This window comes from Ictidomys tridecemlineatus, chromosome 14 (genome assembly GCF_052094955.1).
Source record: "Ictidomys tridecemlineatus isolate mIctTri1 chromosome 14, mIctTri1.hap1, whole genome shotgun sequence".
NCBI lineage: Eukaryota > Metazoa > Chordata > Mammalia > Rodentia > Sciuridae > Ictidomys > Ictidomys tridecemlineatus.
This window is the reverse complement of record NC_135490.1, coordinates 11,459,595-11,485,624: the sequence shown is the minus strand read 5'-3', so window position 1 is coordinate 11,485,624 and position 26,030 is coordinate 11,459,595. Positions and strand designations below refer to the sequence as shown.

The 26,030-nt window shown below is 37.7% G+C and overlaps 1 protein-coding gene across 1 annotated transcript in view; it reads left to right on the top strand.

Annotated features, from left to right (window-relative positions):
- Adam28 (ADAM metallopeptidase domain 28) overlaps nt 1–26,030 on the top strand; it is a 46,068-nt gene that overhangs the window by 14,036 nt on the left and 6,002 nt on the right. The window contains exons 7-16 of the mRNA XM_078031354.1: nt 1,803–1,874; nt 2,687–2,758; nt 5,731–5,900; nt 8,330–8,414; nt 11,444–11,574; nt 12,579–12,756; nt 14,156–14,245; nt 16,730–16,925; nt 21,371–21,473; nt 23,406–23,565. Of these exons, the coding sequence (XP_077887480.1) occupies nt 1,803–1,874; nt 2,687–2,758; nt 5,731–5,900; nt 8,330–8,414; nt 11,444–11,574; nt 12,579–12,756; nt 14,156–14,245; nt 16,730–16,925; nt 21,371–21,473; nt 23,406–23,565 (1,257 nt within the window). The remainder of the gene's footprint in view (nt 1–1,802; nt 1,875–2,686; nt 2,759–5,730; nt 5,901–8,329; nt 8,415–11,443; nt 11,575–12,578; nt 12,757–14,155; nt 14,246–16,729; nt 16,926–21,370; nt 21,474–23,405; nt 23,566–26,030) is intronic.

Below are 26,030 nucleotides of genomic sequence, written 5' to 3'. Positions count from 1 at the left end.
AGCTGCCTTCTTTACTTCATCTCATGTTCTTCCTGCGTCACCTCCTTCTGTCCTAAGCCTTCTTAAAATAAGAGCTTTACGCTCATTGGTAGTAGCTTCGGTTCCAGTTTTGGCCTCTCCCTTAACCAGCAGATTGTTATAATTAACCACCTACCTGATATAGCCTTTTAAATAATAAGTATCACAAACTTAATATGGTAAAGCAGAACTGCTGATTTTTAAGCCCCAAACAAAACCTAAGTCTCTCGCCCTCTTCCTGCCGCCACTCATCACCAATCAAGGCCATATCTGGAGATGATTTCTCTTTCCTCAGCCTGTATCTGTCAGCAAGTGCTTCCCAACACATTCCAGATCTTTACTCTCCTGCCTTTTCCCCTGGCCCGCCCCCCACCATCGCACAATTACCATGGCGACAGAGGCTGACCTTCGGCTCCCATTTCTGCCTTAACAGAATCCACTCTCCAAACACTAGGCCAGATGAATTTCTTATTGTAAATCACATTGCATTCCTTATCTAGTTAAAGCTCATTGACTTCCCATTGATTTAATATAAAAATCAAACCACTGACCATGGGTTCCGGATCCTTGTATGATCAGGGCCCTGTTTCCCTCTCCCAACTCCTACTCTGCACTCCCCACCTATGGGTGATCTTTCTCCATTGTGTTCTGAAAAGCATGAACTTATTTTTCTGTGTTTTAAACCTACCAATCAAATTTACCTTAGAGTCTTTTCACTAATATTTTTTCATTGCTGGAATGATCTTCCTTTTTATCTTTGTTTCCCTGGCTTCTCATTTTTATTAATATGTTTTCTTATAGGCCAGCTCTTTAAAGGAGCCTTTTCTAACCATCTATTTTGAAATAAGTATCTAATCACTCAACATCATATCAGCCATTTAGTCTAGCCCATGACGCTAATGATCATCTGATCCATGTGTGTGTGTCTCTTGTGAGTTCCCTAAGCAGATGAACAAGTCTATTTCCCTGTTGTATTCCTAGTTCCCAGAACCCTGTCAGTGCTACTAAGTGCTACTAAATATTTTGTTCCTGTGGAGAGTGGGAGATAAGTACAAATCTCATTACATAATACCAAAAAGTCTACCTTGAGTAATTTGTTCTTGGTAATGGAAACTTAATCACCTATTAAAAGATAAGGCCTTTCAGAAAAACAAGCTAATAGACTTTATGTTTAATTATTTAGTGGGAATACTGCATCGGCCACTTTTCAATGTCACAATCCACTATAAAAAGTTTTGTGTTTTCCTTGGAAAGGAAAGAGATTCATCTCTACATGAAGAGAAGAAAAGAGAGCAGGGTATATGCTATGGTGGCTCTGGGCATTGAACCATTGGCAATGGCATTTGGCAATTGGTATTAACCAAGATAGGAGTAAAGGTTTAGGAAAACAACAACAAAAACAACAACAACAAAAACCCAGCAAAGATGTCGGAGTCAAAGTTTGTCTATTTCATGACAAGATAGTAGGGAAAATTTACTGTTCAAAATACCCAAAGACTTGTTCCAGCCCACTTAAAATTAGTTATGCAATCATGTAAAGTAAATGGTAAAGTTTTGGTAAAATGAAGGGATCATACCAGAATATTACTGATGCCCATTCTGTCTTGAACATTCTGAACCTTCTCTCTGCATAATCCTGGTGGTTGAGGTGGAGATAAAATGGTAATATTGTCTCTCTTTGTTCCCAGTGATCACCCAACTTCTTGTAAAAATAACACTTGTCAAGTAAAAGAAAAATTTTCAGAAAAAAAGATGGTATCTTAGTAATTGTCCTTATATTTCAGAAGTTGAATGACCAGAAGCTTCAGGAACGTAAGAAATACATAGAATATTATGTGGTCCTGGATAATGGTGAGGTAATCATATCAGATGAACATATCTTTTAAAATCTTCCTTTACATTAATTTATTTGTTATGTGACAGAGTAAATGTCAGGATCAGTTTTGAGGAATCATAAATATTAGTTATAGCTACAAATTACTCTGAGCCTCCAAAATTTGGTATCAGTAATCATGGTGATATATATATATGGTTTCTCCTTTCAGAAATAGGAGACTGATGCTATATGCATAAATTAAGTTGTTGGCCTTATAATGGCCCTTTCCTGCCGTCTGACAAGCTTCAGACTTAGTTTCAAGTTAAATTCTCTGTCACATCTTCTGTGAAGTAGTTAACATTTGTAAATTAGAATGCCTGAGCCTCAGGGAGCAGTAAGTATAACACTCCAGTGAACGGGGTCTTCAGTAAAAGGCAAATGATTGGTGATAGTCACTACTTATCTTCTTTTAGAAGAATGCATTTTCATGTAGTAGGTTTTCTAAACAAGGGTCCATGTGTTTAATATCAAAAACAAAAGTCTGACTTAACAAAATATGAGCAAGTTACTTATTGAATTAATTTACTGCTCACATTTTTTTTAAATGAATGAGCTATCCCTCTGCACAGCTGACTCTGTACCCCTAAGGAAGCCATAAAATTTAACTGGAAATACATTTTGAAAATTCCCAAGAGCTTAGAGAAATAAGGAATCAATTCATTCCTAACGTTAAGTGTTAACATTAATAATGGATCCTTATGATTACTGACAAAGAATGTGTACGGCTACCTTTCTTACCTTCCAATTGTATTAACTTTTAGTAATGCCTATTTCTGTCTTGATTGTTTTTAGTTTAAGAAGTACAATGAAGATCTGGATGAAATAAGGAAGAGGGTATTTGAGATGGCCAATCATATCAACATGGTAGGATATATTTTATTAAATGGATTTTTTTAAAGAGAGAGAGAGAGAGAGAGAGAGAGAGAGAGAGTTTTTTAATATTTATTTTTTAGTTTTTGGTGGACACAACATCTTTGTATGTGGTGCTGAGGATTGAACCTGGGCCGCACGCATGCCAGGCTAGTGCACTACCGCTTGAGCCACAACCCCAGCCCATATTAAATGGATTTTTAAACATTGTCCTAGAAGGTATCATGGGGGTTTTCTATGGATGCACAAGGATCTGAGAAGGAAGGTCAAGACCCCGAGACTGTGGTTGCTGACTGGCTCCTGAGTCGTGACCGTGACTTTTGCAACTTGGTTGAACATCAGTATCACATGTTAGAGACGTTTCTCATCCATGTACCACACTGTTAGGTTCATGAAGATATGAAGCCTGCTTTTTTTTTTAAGGGGGGTAAAAAGGGTACTTTTTGTTAGCCTGAAATCCACTAAGAAAATCAAATCCCAATGCAAAGGTGGTACAGGGAAAACAAGAAAATCAAAACCAAAAATAAACTCATCTCTGGCACAATAGCACCTTTTCTACACATCATCTCATTTACTCCTGAAAACAACCTAAATAAGACATGACTAAAGCTTAACATATAGCCAAGGGATTATATCCTCAGAAGCACAGTAACTCCTGCAAGGTCACAGAGGAAACAATAGATAGGATTTTAGTAGACAATTAAAGGTCTGTCATTTTAGAATCCACTTCAGTTAAACAACTGAATTCTATTCTTTAGACATAATCGTATCATCCAGTTTCCAAATCTTAAAAATGATTGTACCTCCCTGGTAGTTAAATGCTGTTGTTTCTTGTTAGTTGAATAAGTAGTTGGTTGGCATCCTCAGTCTGAAATGAGGATGGTGTCCTGCAAATTCTCTAAAGACGGACAGAGGTGAGCATGGATTCAGTAACCGAGGTCAGGCCTTATCTTCTCATGGCAAGAATCACCCCGACTCTTTTGAATGAGCCCAAGAGCTAGCCACATTATGTACACCTAACGTGTGCCAGGTACTCTTCTCTGTTGCAGAAATAGAGTGGAGAACAGAATGGACAAAAGTCCCTTCATTCAGGAGCTCACCTTCTTATCAGGGAGACAAATATAAATAAGGAACTAGGATGTTGGATGGAGACAGGTGCCAAAAAGAAAAGTGCAACAGAGTGCAAATAGGGAGAGAGGGAGGGTCCATCACGGGGGGTACTGGGGATAAAGGAGCCCTCTCTGATAAGAGGGCATTGAAGCAGGGACCTGGAGGAAGGGAGAGCAGTGTGGCCCCAGGGAGAGTGTGCCAGGCAGAGGAGAGGCCCTGGGGGCAGAAGCTGGCCTGTCAGGTTTGAGGGAGGGCAGGAAGGCCATCGCCGCTGGGATGCGGTACTGTGGGGCAGGTGAGAGGATGCATCTCCCAGGTCCAGTGACCAGGCCCTGAGCACCCTGTGGCCTCAGCAGGGACTTTGCATGACTCTTCATGAGCGAGGCCAGCACTGAGAGCCAGGGCTGAGGTGTGGTGTCTCAGATGTACATGGTTGAAAGATTGAATGACTGAAAATAAACTGAAGGATGTCAAGGCAGAAGCAAGAAGGCCCGCAGGGGGATCATGACACAATTCTGGGCAAGAGGTGGCGGTGGCTTGGGGAAAAGACAGTGAATTTGATGAGAGAGCTGAATTCTTGAATAGGGGAAAGATTGGGATCCTCATTCGGAAACAAGGGATGTCTTTAATACGTCCAAGTGGAAATGCTGATAGGTTGACTTTATAAGATCCAAGTTCAGAGACAAAGTCTGGGTGGAGTTATATCTTCAAATATATAGATTCCGGAAGGATTATAATTTGGTTGAAATTCTTTTTTGGCTTCTCTTTTAATAATTGAATTCTTTGATGGTTTTTTTTCTTTCCAAATAACTTTATGAAGAAAACAAAACATAACTGTTCAAATCTCCCTCGGATGTTGCCATGAGAAGTTCTGTCCCTGAGAATGTTTAGAAACCATAGTAACAACTTAGGCTTTATATTTAGAGCAAGCATATTGTCTGGGAAACTTAACTCATGACTTCTGAAGTTTATCTCATCTACATTGTGGATGATTTGATTCAGTCCAGGCCTAAGAAGTTAAGGATGACTGTCATAATATGTTCAAGCTACTATCACAAAATGCCACAGACTGGGTAGCTCATAAGCAACGGAAGCTAATTTCTCACACTTCTGCAGTCTGGGAAGTTCAAAATTGAAGTGCCTGCAGCGTGGGTACTGGCAAGGCCTACTTTCAGGCTCATAGATGGTGCTTTCTTGCTATGTCCACAGCTGGTAGGAGAAGCAAGACAGCTCCCTGAGGCTCATTTTGCAAGGACCCTAAGCCCAATCTAGAGGCAGCCACTTTCACAGCCTACTTACGTCCCACAGGCCCTGCAGTCACTTTGGAAGACAAGACTTCCATGTGTGAATCTGGGGGTGGCAGAGACGGGCACAAACATTCAGACCACAGCAATCACTTATCATGGATACAGGACATTTTTTTTGTAATATGTTCCTTCACTAATGCTCAAATCAGGATTGAGCCAATGTGGCCAATTGTTAAATATTATCATTATAAGAATACTGAAAAACATAAGAATAAATATACGTAAAGCGAATCCATAGTGATAAGCTGTTAAGACAACATGGTTGCATTTCTTTGGTCACAGCAAAAAAGTTTGTGTCCACGGAGCCTTTGCTCTACAAAAAAAGGAGTCTGTAAACTCCAGATAGATAAGGTCACCTGTCTTTCTTTTTGAATGGGAATTTTTGCATTTGCAAAAAGACATGGTAATTTGTGTTTCACAAATATGTTTGGAAAAAGGTTTTTACAGTGCTGTTATGAATGTTTTACAAAATACAGTTCCTTGGAGGTATCAAAATAAGATAATATCTGATGATAACTCATTGCTTTGCCATTTATTCTCTTTGCCCAGCTTTATAAAAAACTCAATGCTTATGTGGCATTAGTCGGGATAGAAATCTGGACGGACGAGGATAAGATAGTGATAACCCCAAATGCTTCCTCCACCTTGGAAAACTTTTCTAAATGGAGGGGGAGAAGCCTGCTCAGCAGAAAGCACCATGATGTTGCGCAGTTGATCACGTATGTATGGATTTCCTCTTTGCACTCCACGGGGTATTTAAGGTCAAAGCTTTTCACAGCCTCACAAAGCAAGGGGCATCTCAGGGTAGAGATAAGAGGAGGGGTTGACACAATGGTAACTAAAAATTTAAAAATCAATCATTGCATCCAGTATTGAATATATTTTATTTTTGACCCAAGCATTTTATTTAAAAGAGGTCAAAAATTTGGCAATAATTCATAAGTTTGTTTTTGTTGGGTTTATAAAAGCAAAGAACCAGTTTAGATAACAAAAAGGATTTAGACTCAATGTTTTAAAAGAACTGATTAGCTTTAGTCATTACTTCAAAGAACTTATAGAATCAAAGGAAAATTAAGTGTTATTTTCTACCTCCACACTTCCAGTATCCTGCTGAAATGATCAACTAAAAACAATAGAGGATATAAATCTAATGGCTATAAATTGCATAAGACCTGAACATATCCTTTTAAAGAAATAAAGAAAATGTTGCTGGATAACTAAAGAGATTTTAGTGGAACCAGACAAAAGGAAGCAGCAATGATTGACTTGACATTACTGGAGAGTCCACTCCCTAAGAAAACTGAATGTCATGTGAAATTAGTGGACTGCATCCTGTCAGAATCAATTAAGGTTTCTGTGCTGGTCACTTGTTACTGCATAAAAAAATCAAAACTCCTGAGCTTAAAATAAGCCTTCTTAACTTATGTGTTGGATGCCTGGGTTGGTTCATGTGACTGACTTAGACTTCCTCCAGTATGACCATCTCAGGATAGCTCACCTCTACCAAGGTGACTAGCTTCCCCCACAGTGAGCACTCCAAGAAGCCCAGGAGGAAAATCAAGGCTTCTTATGGCCCAGCCTCAAAAGTAACACAAGTATCACTACTGGAGTGTTCTCTTGATCAAGACTATATGGTAGAACCAACCCAGATTCAGCGGAAGGCAGTGCGCAGACTGTGAGCCCTGCGTGGCTGGCTCAGTGGACAGTCGTATTTGGAGAATAGCTGACACATCTTTAATCTAGATACGTGAGCTCTGGACTCAAGGACAAGCCTAGGGCCAGAGCCCACTCTTTGTGGAAAGGATTAGTGATCTCCAGGTTCTTGAGGATAGTAAATAAAAGGGACTCAGACTCTTACCAGACCCATTCCAGAGCAAAATTCCCATGTAGAGTATATTCCCACGTAGAGTTATAGAGTAGAATGATAGAGAATCATTGGCAAAATGATCACTGTGGGTAAAGAAATGGCAATCCAAGTTGAGAGAGAATAAATAAGATACAAGCACTGATTAAATACAGAATGAAGGATCTATCTACCCTTCCACTTATAAATGGAAAGCTTTATCATTTGCCAGACACATTAATAAAAGACACCTGTACCTAAGTGTAACCAGGTAAGGATATGAGAGGCCAAATATATTCCACACAGAGGAAAGAAACCAAAAAAGAAATAAATCCAGAACTAGGGAAGGAGTTATTTTTAAAAGTGTAGTTGTGGTGGAATTGAAGCCAGACAAATGTAGAACTAGTCATAATTAACTTCAATATAAATTTAAAAGAGAATATAAATGTCAAAAGTCTTTAAGATACATATGCCACAAGATATATTTTCAAAATGACAACTATCTGAAATCAGATTGAATATGGGATAAAACTTTCCGGGAAGGAACAGTGAAGGAAGAGTTAAAGCTATTTTCCGTGACAGAATCAGGACTCTCCATTCTTGATGTTTTGTGGAAAAACAGAGGTTCTATTTTTCATGTAAATGCATATTCTAGGGGGATTGATATTTGAAAATTTTCTAGGGATAGACAAAAACCAGAGCCTGTAGAGATTGCAAAAGAATATAAACAAAAGAATAAGCATGCTATCTTTACTAATGAATTGGAAAAATTAAAAGAATTTTCCCCCAATTAAAATTACTAAAGATCAAATGGCTCATCCTTGTAAATAAGTGTAATTGGTCCAAACCTCTTTTCAGTGGGACTGATATTTCAATAGCACAAGTGGCTAAAGCAGTGCCAAAGGAAAACTAAAGTAACTGGTTCTAAAAATATATGAGAAAAATGTAAACTAAGACAAAGTATTGTGGCAATGCAATATCAAAATCAGATATACAGAGAAAAACATTTTTGGGGGGATCAAAAGAAAGATGGACAAAGGCTAAATTTCAAAATGAAAAGTAGAAGATTAAGAACTCGCATATAAAGTATTAAAGGTGATTACATTCTGGTGCTTGGATTTCAGGTGATATGAAAGACACTAGAGAGAAAACACCTCATGCAATTTTAAAAGCTGAAGGAAAAATTAAAAGCGATAGTTCACATTATGAATTTCTCTGCTAGCCATTTAACGTTCTGGATGAACTGTCTATAGAAAACATCACTTAGGATTGTAATTTTCATGTCCATCAATTCCTTCCTTGTAGCTCAACAGAGCTGTCTGGAGCCATGGTGGGCCTTGCCTTCATGTCCTCAACCTGCTCTCCGTATCATTCTGTTGGCATCATTCAGGTCTGTTTCAAGATGAGCTCCTGGTCCTACGATTTGCATTTGCCAAATGCCTCTTCCCTCTGAAACTATGAGGGAAATCACTATCATTAGTCTCCCTTAGTTGACTGACGTGGTAGATAACTTCGGTTGAATCAGAAATGGTGAGCCAACCTTGAATTCCAGGATAAACCAACTTAGTCATAATCTTTAACTTTGATTCAAAATGCTGGTCTATCCTCAGGGTTGTTGCAGCCATATTTGTGAGGGATGGTAGTGTGTAGTTTTCTTCTTATAATTTGTGTATATATATATCTTCTTCTTTTTTCTTATTCTGTGTTATCATAGTAAAGTTAATCACATAGAATGATTTGGAATATGTTCTCAGTGCCTAGATTCTCTGGAATTTCAAATTAGAGCTGTTATCATTCCTTTCAAAATGTTTGATACTATTCAGCAGCAAGATTATGTGGCTAAGACAGTTTTGACTACAAATTGACTATCTTCAAAAGACTATTAGGACTATTCAGTCTCTCTCTTTACTTGAGCAAGCCTTGGTAGTTTTGTCTTTAAGGAAAGCTGTTCATTTTTTTTGTCAGTTGGCAAATAATTATTCATAATATCCCGTATTGTCTTTTCAACATAGAATTTAAAAGTAATGTCCCTCTCTTATTTATGATATTAACATTGTGTCGTCTGTTTTTTTTTTTTTGTGGCCAGTCTGGGTAGGATTTTATCATTTTATTTATCTTCTCAAATGAGCAACTTTTGGTTTCACCAATGCTATGATTGACTGCCGTTGACTTCATTGATTTCTGTTGCCTTGAACCCTCCCTTCCTTTCCCTGCATTTAGTCTGGTCTTTAATGCAATAAGTCCCTCACTCTCTACTGCTTTAATTGCCTCCAAAATATATATTTTTTTTTATTTTTGGGGGAGGCTCTTCTTTGACTCATATTACAGAAGAGCTATAATATTTTCCACTAATGATTGTTTTTTTGGTTCCAAGGATTGAATTCAGGGGTGCTTAGCCACTGAGCCACATCCCCAGCCCCTTTTTAGTTTGAAACTGTATCTCATTGTGTTGCTTAGGACCTTGTTAAGTTGCTGAGGCTGACTTTGAACTTGTGAACCTCCTTTCTCAGGCCCCCAAGCTGCTGGGATTATAGGGGTGCACTACCATGCCTGACCCACATTCGATTTTTTTAATGGACTAAAACTTTGCAGAACTTAAATGTTTTCAATTTTTTGAGGTTTGTTCTTAGCCAGTGCTCTATATAAACTTGTTATTCTGCTGTTGTTGAATAGAGTGCTCTGTATTTGTCAATGATGTCAAGTTAATTCTTAGTGTTGTTCAGGTCTTTCAAATCCTAATGAATAGAGAGGGTATTAAAGTACCTAAGAATAATTACAGGTTTTTCTATGTCTTCTTTTAACTTTTTAAGTTTTTTGTTTCATGAATTGTAGAGCTTTATTAGGCATATACATAAGTATAGTTGTCATGTTTTCTTAAAGAATTGACCTCACATCATCAGGTCATCATCCTGAAATATACATCCCTAAAATATTACTTGTTCTGACGCTGACTTTGCCTGATATCAGTGTAACTATAATTGGGCAGCTCAAGTTTGCATGACAAATCCTTTTCCTTACTTGTATATTTAGCCTACATTTTTCTTTATACTTAGGAAACGTTTCTGGTGGACAGTATATAATTGAATTTTGTCTTTTAACTAACATGAAAATGCTTTGTTTAGCATATTGAGATTATGTATATATATCCTTGGGTTAGAATCTTTTGTCTTTCTAGCTGTTTTCTATTCCACCTAGTCTTTGGTTTATTTCATTTTTATTGCCATCTTTAAGATTGAGTACTTTCAATAATAATTTTATTTATCGCCATCTTAAGTTTTTTGTTGACAACTTTATTTGTTTTAATGTTTGCCTGAGACTTATCATACATCTCTGTTTTTCAGTTTACCATTTATAATTTGTGTATATATTTCTTCTTTCTTCTTTTTTTCTTGTTTTGTGTTATCATAGTAAAGTTAGTCACATAGAATGATTTGTAATATGTTTTCAATGGCCTAGATTCTCTGGCATTCAGAATAAAATTGGAAGAAAGATGGTTATATGTAGTGATGGGCATTTAGTACAAAAGGGATAGATGTGTGTGTGTGCACGCGCACGCATGTGTGTAAGAGAGAGAAGGCTGATAATGTTACACTGCTTCTATGTAGTTTAAGAACTTTTAAGAAAATACCTTTAATTTTCCCTCCCATCCACTGCACTATTGCTACCATGTTTAATTTTAAGTCAGCCATGATTCACATGCCTTGCTGCTAGCATTGCTATAAATTGTCTGTCATTGCAACTTGAAGTAAGAAGAGTTGGCTTTATGTTTACTGCCATCCCACCACATTCCCAGCACTCTTTAGTTTTTTTGTAAACAATCAACGTTTTATCCAATATTATATATATTTTTCCTTCCAGGGGGAACTTTAAAATAAAAGTTTCTTTAATCCAGTGAGTTCTTTCAGTCTTGTTTGTCTGAGAAAGACTTTATCTTGCTTTCATTTTAAATACATTTTCAGACTCATTGGATTCCTGTAACCCCAACTTACTGGTGGAGGTCTAGTTGTTTATGTGCTTTGCCCTGGTTAGTGGAAGAATAACAATATCCCCAGCTCTCTACATCCCAGGTGGAAATGGGACAAAATACTTTGAGTGACTATCTATGAATCTGGTTTTGTGATAAGTTTCATGGGATGAAAAGAAGTAAAATACACATTGTCTGCCCTGAAAGATCTCGCCATAAAATTGGAAGAGAGATTGGCCCAGTTATATGTAGTGATGGGCATTTAGTACCAAAGAGATGTGTGTGTGTGTGTGTGTGTGTGTGTGTGTGTGTGTGTGTGTAAAAGAGAGAGAGAGAGAAGCTGGAATCAATCTCTTTGTTCCACTAGACAACAGGAAGAGTTTTAATGAGAAACACATCCTTCAAGTTATAATTCCTTTTGGAAATGAGATTCCATTCCCCCATCTTATCCTTAGGACCACAGTAGCAATCTTCATAGAGTTGCGGGGACAATGGCCCATGAAATGGGCCACAACCTTGGGATGATTCATGACTCCTATGAATGCAAGTGCCCCTCCACAGTGTGCGTAATGGAGCAAAGAGTAAGGTGAGCCTCTGGAAGTGAGCAGTTCATTCCCGAGTTTGACCCCGGCTGCGCTGCCCTACCCTTTAGGTCTTCAACAATGTATTCAGTTTTTTGAATTTAATAACTACAGTACTCATGGGTATATCTGTGCCACACTACATTACCCTTCATCTACAAATGATGTTTTTGTCAACAAAAATGTAGTTTCAGTAAATTATCTTTCTGCTCTTGGGGCATCTCATCATTTTATCCTGATGTGCACAAATGTGGCTGCAGAAAGTTATTTGCATTTATCAAAATTCCCATGATTTCAGAATGGTTGGTGGTATGGAAAAGGTTCCTAAAGAAAAGTCTAGTTAAACATGAAGTTTCTCACTCTGGACAAAGAAGATAGTCTATGATGAGATGACATATTCCTGTCTGGCCTTGGGCAACACTTCAGCCAGTCTTATCTTTTAAGCTGTCTCAGACTCTTTTAAGCATTCATTTCCTCTTTTTTCATCCCCCAGCTCACTCAAGCCAGGGTTATTTCCCCATGCCCCTTCACAAAATAGGGCGTGACTGCATGCCAGTTATGTAGTTTGATATGTGCCATTGATATTAATGTGTTTTTAAGCCTCATCTTTATTTGTGGGATGAAGAGATTGTCAGTTGAAATTTATTAGAAAGAAAGTGAATCCTTAGACATGTACATAAATAAGATTTTGCTACCTTTAGGATTTTTGCAACACCAAATGAACTAAGGCTAAATGAGGCTATCTGGGTAAGGCAGACATGTTTTTATTGAAAATGGCCAGCGCTATGCTTTGAGATGTGGCCATGTGTTCTCACTAAGCTAGGGTGTTTATGTCCACCATGGTGGATTAATTCAGGCATGCAAATGACCTCATGATTTAGCAATTGATCAGAGGATTGAATTTGATCTTTAGGGGAGGGTTGTAGATATAATCGTACCCAATATCAGACATGGCACCCCATATGCTAAGCATGATTGTATTCCATTTTCTCTTTTTCTACCTTCACAGCTTCTATATACCCACGGACTTCAGTTCCTGCAGCCGTGTCAACTACTACAAGTTCCTTGAAGAGAAATCACCAAATTGCCTCTTTAATACCCCATTTCCTGCAGATATTATATCTACCCCCATCTGTGGGAACCATTTGATAGAAGTGGGAGAGGACTGCGACTGTGGGACCCTTGAGGTACTACCAAGCCCTTTCTAAAAGGTTCTAGTTTGTTTATCATTGCTAAGAAGAAAAAGTATTGTAGAACATGTGGCATGCTGTAAATCTGTCTGTTTGGGGTCTGGTCACTGGTGGGGATCTGTCAGGCCGGTCTCCTCCCATTCCTCACCAACTTGGGCTCTGTGTCCCCATCCCTTCAAGTTTCTCATGTGACTCATTGTGACTCACTTACGGCGTGGCACTGTGACAATGCTGAGAAAGTGTGAGTAGCTGGCTTGCTCCAGGTCAAGAGCTGGTCAGTGGAGAAACTAGGGTCTGAATTTGGGGGTATTCTTCTGGAGCCAAAGCACCAGTTACATCCTGTCCTGCTTCAGGACTGAGATGCCGCCTTCAGGAGACCTCCCGATCTCACCCTATTCACATGGCAGCCATGTTTCTGAAGGGGGTCTTGTCCCCCCATCTTATTAACCCTGATAGAAGTAGTGCCTCAACCCTCAGGGTTTGGCTGTGCGCTGGCTCACTAATAAAGTTCCACATTTGTTCCTTCCATGAGCAACAATATTTTTTTCCTAAAAGATGTTCGTATTTCAAGTAAGGGCTATAAGGGCTACAGTTTTAATTTTAAAATATTATAACTATACAAGTGTCCCTGTTGTCTAGGAATCCAGACAGCTGCAAGGGACATTGCCCAAGGCAGGAGTTTCTCCAGGGCCTGGGGCAGGCAGGCTTCTAATTTCTTGGAACAAGGCAGGGAGAGTGAGACAAAGCATGTGTCTTATAGAGTAGAGTTAAAAATCAGAGTTGGATAAAGGACTTTAGAGATAGATTTTTAGTTCATATTCTAGACACTACATTGACTGATGGATAGGTACACAACTGACAAGTTGAAGTAATTATTTCTACAACTATTTAGATAAATTTTTTTAAAAAAACCTATCCTAACTATACCTTTATTTCTTTGTTTTCCTTCATATTTTACCAAGAAGACTACCTCTTCTTTTTTTTTTTTGGTGGGGGTGGGGGGGAGTGGTATTGATATGGAAGATTAGGGGAAAGTTATTTAAGTTTAAATTCTAAAAAATAATAGAAAAGACATTTAAGTTATAAAAAAGAGATGTAAGTAGAATTCAGATAAATACAAACCACCATTTACTCCAGAATCTATTTTTCTAATGTTTAATTTTGGTTAGGGCTGGCAGTATAGCTCAGAGGTGGTAGAATACTCTTCTTAGCTGTGTAAGGCCCCAAGTCTGAGACCAACACCAAAAAAAAAATTTGTTTTACTTTGCTTTTCAAAAAAAAAAAGTATTTTTAAAGTACTGTCTCTCTGATAAATAAATTATATAATTATATGATTTGGGTTGAAATGGGACCGAAAAGTAATCCATCATTTTCATTTGTTTCTGTTCTGTCTTAGGAATGCACCAACATTTGCTGTGATGCTGAAACATGTAAAACCAAAGCAGGGTTTCAATGTGCGACAGGAGAATGCTGTGAAAAGTGCCAAGTAAGATTAACTGGCTCTTTCTTAATGAACATCTCAGTGAGTTTGTTAAGTGAAACAAGCAAAATACTGGTTTCTTTCTGTAAAATTTACCAAATACCACATTTCCAAGTCCTCCCTCAATGATTTACACACAAGGAAATAATTTTCCAACAATGCAAGGAAAGTAATATGATCTAATTTTGTTTTGGAAGGAATGGAGGCTCAGAACAGAAAACATGAAATATAAAATGGTCAGTAGGTACTGTGACGACTGGAAAAATCTTGGAGTAATTATAATTATCACGTGAAAAAGCTAGGCACAGAAAGAAAAATATCACCTGATCTCATCCACACGTGGAAGATGAACGAGGTCAAATATAGACACAGAGAGTAGAGCAGTGGTTACCAGGAGAAGGGAGAGGGGAGATCTGGGGAGAGGCTAGGTAAAAGGTGCATAATTTCAGTTATGTAGAATGATTGAAGCTAAAGATTTAATGAGTATCACGATCACTGTAGATAATAACACTACAGAATGCTGGAAATTTGCTAAGCGATTCTTTGTGTCCTCATCGTGTGCACATGTTAACTATGTAGTAATTATTTCACCCTGTGTACATACTTCAAAACATGCTGTGTACCCTAAACATTATCTTACAATTAAAAATAAATTCAAAAATAAGTAATATGGTCACTAGTTAGTGGGCAAATCCCAAACATGACCTGCTACAATGCCTCACTAGTTATTCCCATCCTTGCTTTATCTCACCATGTTTGGTTAAAGAGTTTTTTAAAATTTGAATAGTGTAGCAGTGCTCCTGTCTTCAATGTTTGAAGCCACTTCAGGATTAAAGTCTTAGAAATAAGACATATTATTTTTATCTGTGGGGCTTTTTGACTTTTATTTTAAGGTGGAGTTTAGTATTTACATGCTGCATATTGTGCTCATTTCTCTGTATATTTTTCTTCTTGGTTAGATTGGTTCCGAAGGGCAGGAAAACTGATTCACTTCCACCTAGTGTAGATATTCATCCATTTTAAAGGCACAAGAACTTTTCACAGAATTAATTTTTAGATGACATACCAGGTTATAGTAAGTGTTTGCCATATTTCTTTGTTATTGTCAGAGGGAGAGTACAGTTGAAAGATCAAAAAGAAGTGAATTTGAGAACTTAGTATTCAACAAATGTTTACTAATTGCTATTTGTTAGAGATAAGATAAAAAAAATCAGTTTTTCTCCTCAAGGAACTTGTTATTTATTCCCTTTGGGAAATCATAGACACACATGAACCAGATGAAAAAATAAGGCATGATTAGATAGATGGCTATATTGATACTATGACATTTTTATGCATATTTTCAGTTACCTTGTAAAGTAGATATTGAAGAAATGGATTTTCAGTGAGAATAAAACCATTTTCTTATGTTAAGCACCTGGAAATAGGCAGAGAAAAGACTCAAAACCTTATCATCATCTAAATTCAAATTCATTGGTCTTGCCCACCCTGTAAAGAAAACAAGAATAGCAATTTATACCGAAGAGGTCAGGTAGTCCATCATGAGGAAGAGGGCTTTCAACTTGTCTGCAAAGAAAAATAAAGTATTGATTTTAGATTTAGATGTATTCAAGAAGGGAAAGAATCTACATATGGGGGCAAATTAAGAGCAAACAGGGCACAAGCATCCTTGTACTGCAGCTAAGGAAGCTAGTCTGCCTGGGGTGGCGGGGCTTGACTGTGAAGGATCTCGCATCCTCTGAGAAGTGGGTTTGATCTGGTAACTGGTGTAAGGATGGCGAGGTTGTTGAGTGCAAAGAGAATGTGCCCACGCACATACCAGGGAGAAAGCCTGCTCCCCCAGATGCACATGAAGGGCAGAAGTAGTTTTGCGTAGCTTTCTCTGAGGAAGTAAGAGCAAGATTTGCAGTATTAGATTGCAACAGAGTTAAGACATCAAGTAAACTTTTGGTTATTTTTTTTCTTCATGATGAATCGTTTCTGAGAAAGAAAGGAATTGAAAAGAAATATCTGAACCTTATAATAAAAGGAATTAAGACTAAGGAAACCTGATGCCTGGGAAAGTCTCAGGTCATGCTGATCTGCTGCTTGTAAAACTATCTTCCTCAATACAAATGATTCAATAAACCTCTGAAGCTGCAGATTTAAGTTTTGTAAATCTCCACGTACATGCATCAAACAAAGAAAGAAATAACTTCCTTCTCTGCATCTAAGATGTTGCTTGACTTTTCTTGTGGACTTTTCTCCTCTATGATTCTTTAGGGGTTACACTACAAATTCAAAACATTGATTGCTTAAAAACTTAGGGCGTTGATGGACATCAACAGAACAAGAGATGGCTTTAAAGTATTCAGAGCAAAAATAAACTGAAGAAAATTATGCCTCTCATTTCCATGCCTCAAAAGGTCAAATGGAAAAGATTATTTGTGTTAATTGGAGGTATTGGGGCAAAGTAGAAAAAAGCCTTTCTCTACTTTTTCCCCCCTGCAGCTTAGAAAGGCTGGGACTGTGTGCAGACCTGCAAACAACGAGTGCGACCTGCCTGAGATGTGTGATGGTAAATCCAGTCGCTGCTCCAGTGATAGATTCCGCGTCAATGGCTACCCTTGCCAAAATGGGCGGGGCTACTGCTTGAATGGGCGGTGCCCTACGCTGCAGCAGCAGTGCACAGAGATGTGGGGCCCAGGTAGGGGACCAACCTCGCTCTCTATGCGAAGCAGAGAAAGATCTTTTGGATGACAGTGTAATCATCAGCATCTTCTTTAAACTGTGTCACACTCAAAACCATGGATGAGTGCATTTTAAGATTTAACGAGTTTAGAATTGCCAGATTTGGCAAATAAAGATAATGATAACCCAGTTAAATTTTAATTTCAGATTAACTACATCTGTGATTTAGTATCACTATGTCCCATGCAGTATTTGAGATACACTAAAATAAAATAATAATAATAATAATAAATAAAAAGAAAGAAAAGAAAAAACAACTAAAATTCTAACTAAACTGGATATCCAAGGTTTTGTCTGTCAACCCTAAAATGCTTCGCAGACGAGCAAACTTTAGAAGTTTGTGGACGCACGCATGCGGGCGCATAAGGGTGCAATACATGCTTGAGTGGCAGGAATATTGGGGAATGTTACCAAAAACAAAGAAATGGCTGGGTTGTGGCTTTGTAGTAGAGTACATTAGATTTGATCCTCAGCACTACAAAAAAAAAATCATACAAATAAATACATAAATAAAGGTATCGTGTTCATCTAAAACTAATTTTTTTTTTAAATGTTGAAGCTGGAATGTGGAAGTGCAACGAGGAAACGGGAAAACTCTTCAGTGGACACTTTGGTCACTGGAATTTTAGAGATCAGACTCTGATTAAACCATAATAAAAACTTTCAAAATAAAAGTGTAATTTAAAGTTCTCCAAAAACTTTAAAATTTAAATTATATTACATAGCTTGGTTGGAAAGACAATTTTAGATCACATAAGTGATCTCATATGTAAAATCTGAAAAACAGTGAAATTTGTAGAAATAGAGAATAGAAAGATGACTATCAAGGGCTCAGAGAGGGGTCAGAAAGATGCTGTCTTAGGTTACAAAATTCTGTTAAAAAAAAAAAGAAGGGTCAATTTTTTTAAAAGCAATTATTTGGATTTCCTGAATATGATCTGCATTGTGTCCATGGATTTAATTTTCATAGCCCTTCCCACCACACTTTCAAATTTCTACTTAAATGACTGAGGAAATTCTTATTCAAAAAGAAAAAATCTACAAATTCCTAAAAATATCTGAAAAGGGACATTGCATGCAGAAACATTTCCTAATTCCTGAAAATAAATCAAGACTGAGGAAAGAAAAAAGCATTCCTGATAAGCACAAAATACCCAGAAAAACAAGAAACATCAAAATCCTATAAAAATCTCTAAATAAAAATAAAATAAAATAAAAATCTGTAAATAAAACCTTCTGTGTCCAGCAAGAGACTTAATTTGAAGACCAAATCTTGGTGCCATTATTGTATCAGGAAGTGAGGGATGCGCTGCAATCTGACTTCAGCCATCCTGTCTGTATTTCCTGCAGCTGGGTATGCTGCAGTAAAGGTAGAATGAAACTGGTTTTGCTGGCTGACTTCATGCTGCCCTGGCTAACTTGGTTATATGACAAAAACCTTGGGAAAGAAAATCTTTAGTACAGAAGCAAAGCTCTAAGCATCTCCTTTATGACCTGGTTTAAAAAAAAATGTGATAGATGTTACCTACTGCCTTAGTTTGACTGACTGTATTATCTGTCTTCACTAAATCCTGTAAACTTCCTAGTATAGGGATAGATTCATCTTCTGCGTAGTTGTATTTTCAGTACCTCCTACTTGACTCGAGTAAATATTCAAAAGTATCTATTGAATTAATGTTGCCTATTCTTATTTGATAAGAATGGGGAAGACCTTTTACATCTCACATTAAAAACTATTATCAAATACTACAGAAGCAGATTTGGCCCCCAATTCTCAATTTTACAATTTATAATAACAAATTTATCTTAATCTGAAAAATAGCATAACATAGACACATAATAAAAAATCACTTTTGAGCATCAAATCATTTCTACAAATCAATAGAAATTCAAAGTACTAGAAATGTGGTCAAAATGCAAGCAGGCTGTACATAATGATGAAAAAATACAATAAAAATTAAAATTACTCTAACTCACCACTAGTGTGAGAACTATGAATGAAAACAAATTATATTTGTGTCCTGGGAATGATGTGTCACAGGTGTCATAATGCTCAGGGTTGGCAAAGATGTGACAACACACCTAACTTCCCTATGTCACTAGTAAAAATAAGGATTAGCACAATCTTTAGAGAGAATGTGGAAAAACACTTACATGACCTTAAAAGTATTGTTTTGTACTCCCTAGCAATCATACCAGGAACTATATATTAACAATATTTTTTTCTGCCACCCTTTTTGAAATGATAGTGAATAATATTAAAATATTTCCAAATTCAAAAGTTAAGGATTGGTGAAATAAACTATAGTTTTTAATCTAATGACATTTTTGCAGCTGTAATGCCATAGCATATTTAATGTCTGGAAAGGTACTGACATATTAATTGGGATAAAACAAGTTAAAATGCAGCCTATGAATGATACTTTTTGTAATCTTAGCAAGAGGAACTCAGAAGTTTGGGATTAGGAATACAATTACTCATATACCTAATTATTCTTTTTTTTCCAGTGTATTTTATTAGTATAATAAGCAAGTAATTTTACTAACATTCAAATAATCATGAAAATATAGTGATAAAATTCATTGTCTTGAATATTGAAACATGAAGTTCATCTATAATGTTTTGAGTTTACAAAGCAATACAATATGTTTAATAGGTTTTTCTTGAAAATGACACAATATCCTCAGATTTTTGCTTATTTTAACCTTGTTTGCCAGTTGTCAAAGATTTATTCAAAATTCCCCAGTGCCTAAGAAAGAGTCGTTTAGTGATCTTTCATAAGGACAGCCTGGCCCAAGGAAGAACATAGGTCTTCCAATCAGCAGTGGGCGTGAGTTGGTTTGTTCATTTCTCTGTGACTTAATATGGTTCTTAGTTTCTTCATTGATCAAATGAGAATGACAACAAGAAAGGCTAGTGTTCTTGGCCACAAGCTGCTCACCAGGCACCTTTCTCCGTGGCTGTCATTTACTCACCCCTTTAGCAGATGTCCTCATTTTAGGGATAAGCAAACCCAGGGAGATCCGGCTTCACTCAGTTGCCTCACTTTTGCTTGGAGCCTGACCTCTTAACCGCAGGTTTGTGCTTGTCTGATCTGTCTGGGGGAGACTGAATGAGAATTTAAACACATTTGCTACTTGCTTGGCACATAGTAGGAGTTTGAATATTAAAATAGAGTCACCATAGCACCATATATTAACAAGGTATTTTATGAAAGTTTTTCTCTTTATTTTGTTTTGGGTACCAGAGATTGAACTCGGGGGCACTCAACACTGAGCCACATCCCCAGCCCTATTTTGTATTTTATTAGAGTCAGGGTCTCACTGAGTTGCTTGGCGCCCCACCATTGCTGAGGCTGGCTTTGAACTCGTGATCCTCCTGTCTCAGCCTCCAGAGCTGCTGGGATTACAGACCTGTGCCACCGTGGCAGGTGAAAGTTTTTCTCTTTTATGTGGAAGCTGTGCACAGGAATATTTTCAAAAATATTGTATCCAACTAAACAATTTTAGTCCTACTACTTTCTATTATATTTGAGTATTTATATTTTGGTAGATCTATATTTAATAGATGAATAACTGAAATCAAATACTTTGTTAACTGAGTTTTGTTGATTTCCTTATTAAGCTAATTATGACTTTTTAAAATCTTCATTAGAATGTTTATACACTATTTCATGTTTTCTCAAAACTATGAATAACCATAATATTTTCCTCATGAAACTCATATAATATCATACTTCAAAATAAATTTCACCATTGATCCAAAAAAATAAGGTAGCATTTGAATATGGATGCTTGAAGGCTGGTGACAGAAAGCATCTCTTCTGGCTAAGACTCTATACTTAGAGGGGTTTTTAACCTTCAGCAAATCATTCAAATACTTCTAAAATTTATTAGCCATATTCAATAACAGAAGATTTAAAAGATTATTTTAAATTCTAACCAGATCCTCTGATACCAAACATTGAGATTTGTATTTCTGAGAAGGGTCAATAGAAATTATGCAAAAATAGTACAGGCTGAGTGTCTCTAATCTGAAAATCTAAAGTCCAAAATGCTCCCAGACCCTAAACTATTTTGACATGATGCCATATCTACCCCACGTGAAAAGTCACAGTCAAAACATAGGTACACTAAAAGTATTATATAAACTTACCTTCAGGATGTGAGTATAAGGTATATATGAAACATAAGTGAATCTTCTATTTGGCCGTGGGTCCCATCCCCAAGCTTTCTCATTATGTATATGAAAAATTCCACCCACATCCCAGATTTAAATCCTAAACAGTCTGGTCCCAAGAATTTTAGATAAAGGTTACTCAATATGTACTTTTCATTCTAGTTTTAAATTTCGTTAGTGTTTTGCAGAACTAAATTTCTTGCCTCCCCACTTGCACCCAGGAACCAAGGCTGCAGATGAGTCCTGTTACCACAAGAATGAAGATGGGTCCAAGTATGGATACTGTCACATAGAAAATGACACTCGCATTCCCTGTAAAGCAAAGTAGGTGACCTTGTTTGAACCTTCTGCTCCACAGACTAGGGTAATGGCCCACTTCAGCCCACATTCTGATTTATTCCAGCTAAAGGAAAAGAGAATCCGGAAACAAGCATTTTGACATACTTTCATTGACTACTATGTGCCATGTTTGGGCTAGGTACTGAGTCTCTTTCTGCAGAGGGCACCAAGCATGGTTGTTACAGTAGAATGGAGACTGGAGATCAAATATGCAGGAGTGAACGGTGCTGGTTGGAAATCTGCCAATGAACTTTCCAGTATTCTTTAGCTTCTTTTTAATCTACTGCTTTTCATTAAGAGTCTGGCAGATAGAAATATTCACCTACCTTGAGGAATAACCAAGACAGGGCACCAGCAGTTTTATTTAATTTAACCATGGAATTACATAAAGAATTGGTAAGAGTCAAGATTGACATTTTGTTTTATTTTTAGTATTATATCCTGCAAAAAAAAAATTTAGAATATCTCAGCGGATGCAATTGAGATTTTTTTCTTTCCTTTTTTTTTTGATTCTGCAATTTAAAATGGCTTAGAATTCAAATTATACTAAACTCTGTACCAGCTTCGAATTCTATATACACGAAGTGATTTATAACAAGGGGCTTGAACAAGATCGGTGTTTCCCAGAGTTTTCCTACTGAACACCAATGTTTCTGGATGATGAATATTACCAAACAAAATTGAGTTTGAATTCAGGGTCTTAGGGGAATCTTGGCCTAAATAACAAATCATGGTGGGGGTCTCTCCTTGACAGGAACCCAGGGCAGATTCAGAAGAGGGAAAATTATGTAAAAAGCAATGTGTGGGAATCAGAGGGTGATAGGCAGTGAGTGAGAAGGAAGTTGGGTAGTTCCATGTTTCCTCTGCACCTGTGCACCCATGTTATCCTGCATAACTGTGTAGATGGACACTGGGTAGTTTCTGCAGCATGAGGTTCAAGTGTCTCATCACCCCACAGCTTGCTCTTCTAGTCACTTAACAGTGTAGAGGCAGCCTCTAGTTCCAATTGCTCATGGCTGGCTGTCCTCATATGGTTCTACCCCATTGATTCATGAAAAACACCCTCTCACGTTTAGAGGGAATGCATGACTTCATCTATTCATTATTATAGTTTCTGCAGCCACAGGAGACATTGGAAAAATCTAGTGGAATTGCTTTCAGAATACTTTTTCACAGCCCTCTGAATTTTGTACAAGGAAATTAACTCCAATTTTATTGCCTTTGCCTTTGCTTACTTTTATTGGTGGCAAATGAATGACTTCCTTGAACGTTAAGTAGTTTAATCTGCAAATGCTGGAGACTGTTCTATTCGTAATCCCACTAAAGCCTTAAAAATCAGGGAGGCTCAGTTTTGTATGCACTCACCTCTAGTTGAGAATTAAGGGTTTTATCTGTTAGAATTTTTCTGCTCAAAATCATAAAACAAGTATATTACTCTCTTAGGTGCCCTCCATGATGTTAGGAATTCATCCTCTGTGTATCTTCTAGCAGCACCACACTTACATCCTCTGTTCTCAATTACTTCTCTTGATCTGTGAGGGCTTCTCTAGCTATCACATCCCAGTTAGCAGAAAGGAGAAAATACTGAGAGCTTGGACATATCTTCTTATTTTAGACAATCTCCTAGAATCTAGGTTTAAGATTCTGCTTCTTTCCCATTGACTTGAAGTTAGGCAACTGGTAAAAATGAGGTCTCCTGGGATCTAGAAAAGGTTCTTATTTGAGCAACAATGTATTTTGCTAATCTCTAGAGTTTCTATTACTGAGGAATGAGGAGAAAAGGCATATAAAGTACAAACTAGTAGTCTCTGCAACAGAGAGAAGCATTAGGTATTAAATATTGATAGCCACTGAGCTGACCTGTGTTTGTATAAAACTACAATCTGAACCCTGCAATAATTGTGGCTTTTTCCTCAGAGACATCATGTGTGGCAAGTTGTTCTGTCAAGGTGGGTCAGGTAATTTGCCCTGGAAAGGATTTATAATATCTTTCCAGACATGTAAACTATTTGATCCTGAAGACACAAGTCAAGGGATAGACATGGTGGCCAATGGAACCAAGTGTGGGAAGAACAAGGCAAGTTGAAATTGTGCATGTCACTCAGAATGTTTTTTGTTGTTTGTTTTGGGGATGCTTGGTTTGGTCTGTGCTGTTTTGCTTCTCAGTTTGAATTCATTGTGTTTTGATACAATAGCTATGAATTTGAATTTATTTTACCGATAAGCAATTTAAGATATGAGAATGGTAGAGAACCTAGCAGAGAGCAAGAACAGGAACTGTTGTTAATATTCCCAAACATTGTGGTGAAATTTGAAATAATGATTTACAGGTATGATTTCAGGAAAGGTGTGATATGCATGCCGGCCATGCATGGGTAGCCCATGTTTTACTCTCCTAGGTTAAATCTGGAAACCACTGATTTATGTGTGCGATACTAATTTCAGTTAACAATCTATGCATTCATTAAAAGTATAATAATCTCACAATCTCAGGTAGAGGGACTACTTGACTGAGGCCAACACATGAACTTTGATAATGAGGTTCATCTCCCATAGAAGATTAGAATAAACCTATTTATTGCATTCATATAGCTATAGGACCTAAGAATTGCCCCAATTTTTTATTGTTGTAAAACTGATCCTGAAAATATTATCTTATTTCCTAACCTGTTTGAGCTATTAAAATGTGAATTTATTGATAAATGAGTCTAAAATTATCTTTGTGGTTCAGTGTTGGTATTATTTAGTTTTTAAAAAATCAGAAAACAAATACAAAAATATAAAAAAAAGCATATGGAATTGGCATGGCCCATGAGTCTTGGAGCCAAACATATAAATTTAGAAAGACTTAAATTCTGCAGATTTGAAATGAAATGTTAGTTCTAGATTCTTAAGAGGTCCTCAGCATCTAATTTTCCTTCCCAGTATGTTTCTTAAAATACGCGCCATCATCAAGAACAAGAATTCCCACGTGAAGCAGACAGTCTTTAATTGGATCTTCCAGATTTCAGATGCTGGTTCCTTTAGGTTTTCTAGAAGCTTTTAAAGGCTTTAAGACATCTCACAGTAGCCTGGATGAGTTGCAGTGCTTGGCCTTAAGGGAGGAGGGACATAGACTGAGGCAGAAGTTAGGTATCCCTGGGTTCACTGCCATTAAGATCATCTTACCATTAGTGTTAGACCCTTAACTTCTCGTACAGTCACTGTTCCTGAGACATAGAGTGATTGGTAGTTTTTAAAAGTAGATCACTGTTTAGGTAAACTTTATCAATCCCATGGGGTCGGCTTAACTAAGGGAAGGGCACAGGCAACCGAGGTCATCTCCATTTCCCTTTTCAAACCGGCACCTGCAGAGGAAAGAGGAGGATTGTGTATCTTTACCTTCTCCCTTGACAAAGGCATGCCAGGGCCACTTTAGACAGTGCCTGTCAACCTCATCACACACCCTCAACTTTCTCACCTTCTTACAGAGCGGATGTCACTTCAAAGGCCTGTGCTTCTCTCTCTGCCCTTGGCTGTATAACATGACTTCTACCCATCAACCACTTCCCGTTTTTCTTCTCAGTTACAAAATCTCTCCCCTCAGTCATGATCACAGACAGATGACTGGGTTCTGACTTTACAACATTGCTCGTCTTGTGGCTCCTGTCGCACCTTAGCATCCGTTCCCCCACTGCATCAGGCTGCTTCGGGTTAAAATGGACTTCAACAGTCAGGATGTTGATTAATTCAAGCAACCCTAAGTCCAGAACACACCACATGGTTGATTTGGTGGTACCCTGGCACCATCAAGGAGCTAGCTCCTTTTCTCCTTGCCCCCTGCTGTCTCCAGAACGCTGGCCTGCATGGTCCAGGGCACTGACCACTCTCCAGGCTGGAGTGCGGAGGCAGAAAACACAAGGTTTTCCTTGGGCAGCTTTTCTTAGAAGTGAAGAAATTTTTCTTGGAAGCACATTTCTGGCAGACTTGACATCACCGTTTCTCGCCCATAATTTTATTACCCATTCTTAAACTAATACTTGACAAGGGACAAGGAATGACTTGTGTTCACCTAAATTCATCCTTTGAAGTAGGGAAGGCCTCAGTCCCCCCAGGAAGCACACGTGGACCCTACATATTAATAAAGTTGGACGTCTGCAGCAAACACCCGCATCTGCTATGTGCGTGTTAAACAATCAAATTAGGAACAGCGACTTCAACACATTTAGATGTTTTATGTTGAAATCTTCCCACTTGGTTTTCACAGTAGAATGATTTAGTCGAATGGAATCACATGAGGAAGCCCAGAGGTGCAAAATAAGTGAGAGCAGAGCTGCTCTAGGGAAAACGGGTTCCAAAGTCTGTTCCTGCAGCATCTCCTACTGTTCCAAGGCGCACAGTGTTCAGAAGAAGGCTCAGGCATTCACTTGCCTAATCCTGCATTACGTCCTCCAATAGCATTTCACAAGTGCCCATTAGGTACTTGGGACTAGGTTTTCAAACTTCATGAATTTTAGTGTTCCAACTCTGGTAGGTGCTCAATGAATGATAGCAACTCTGATG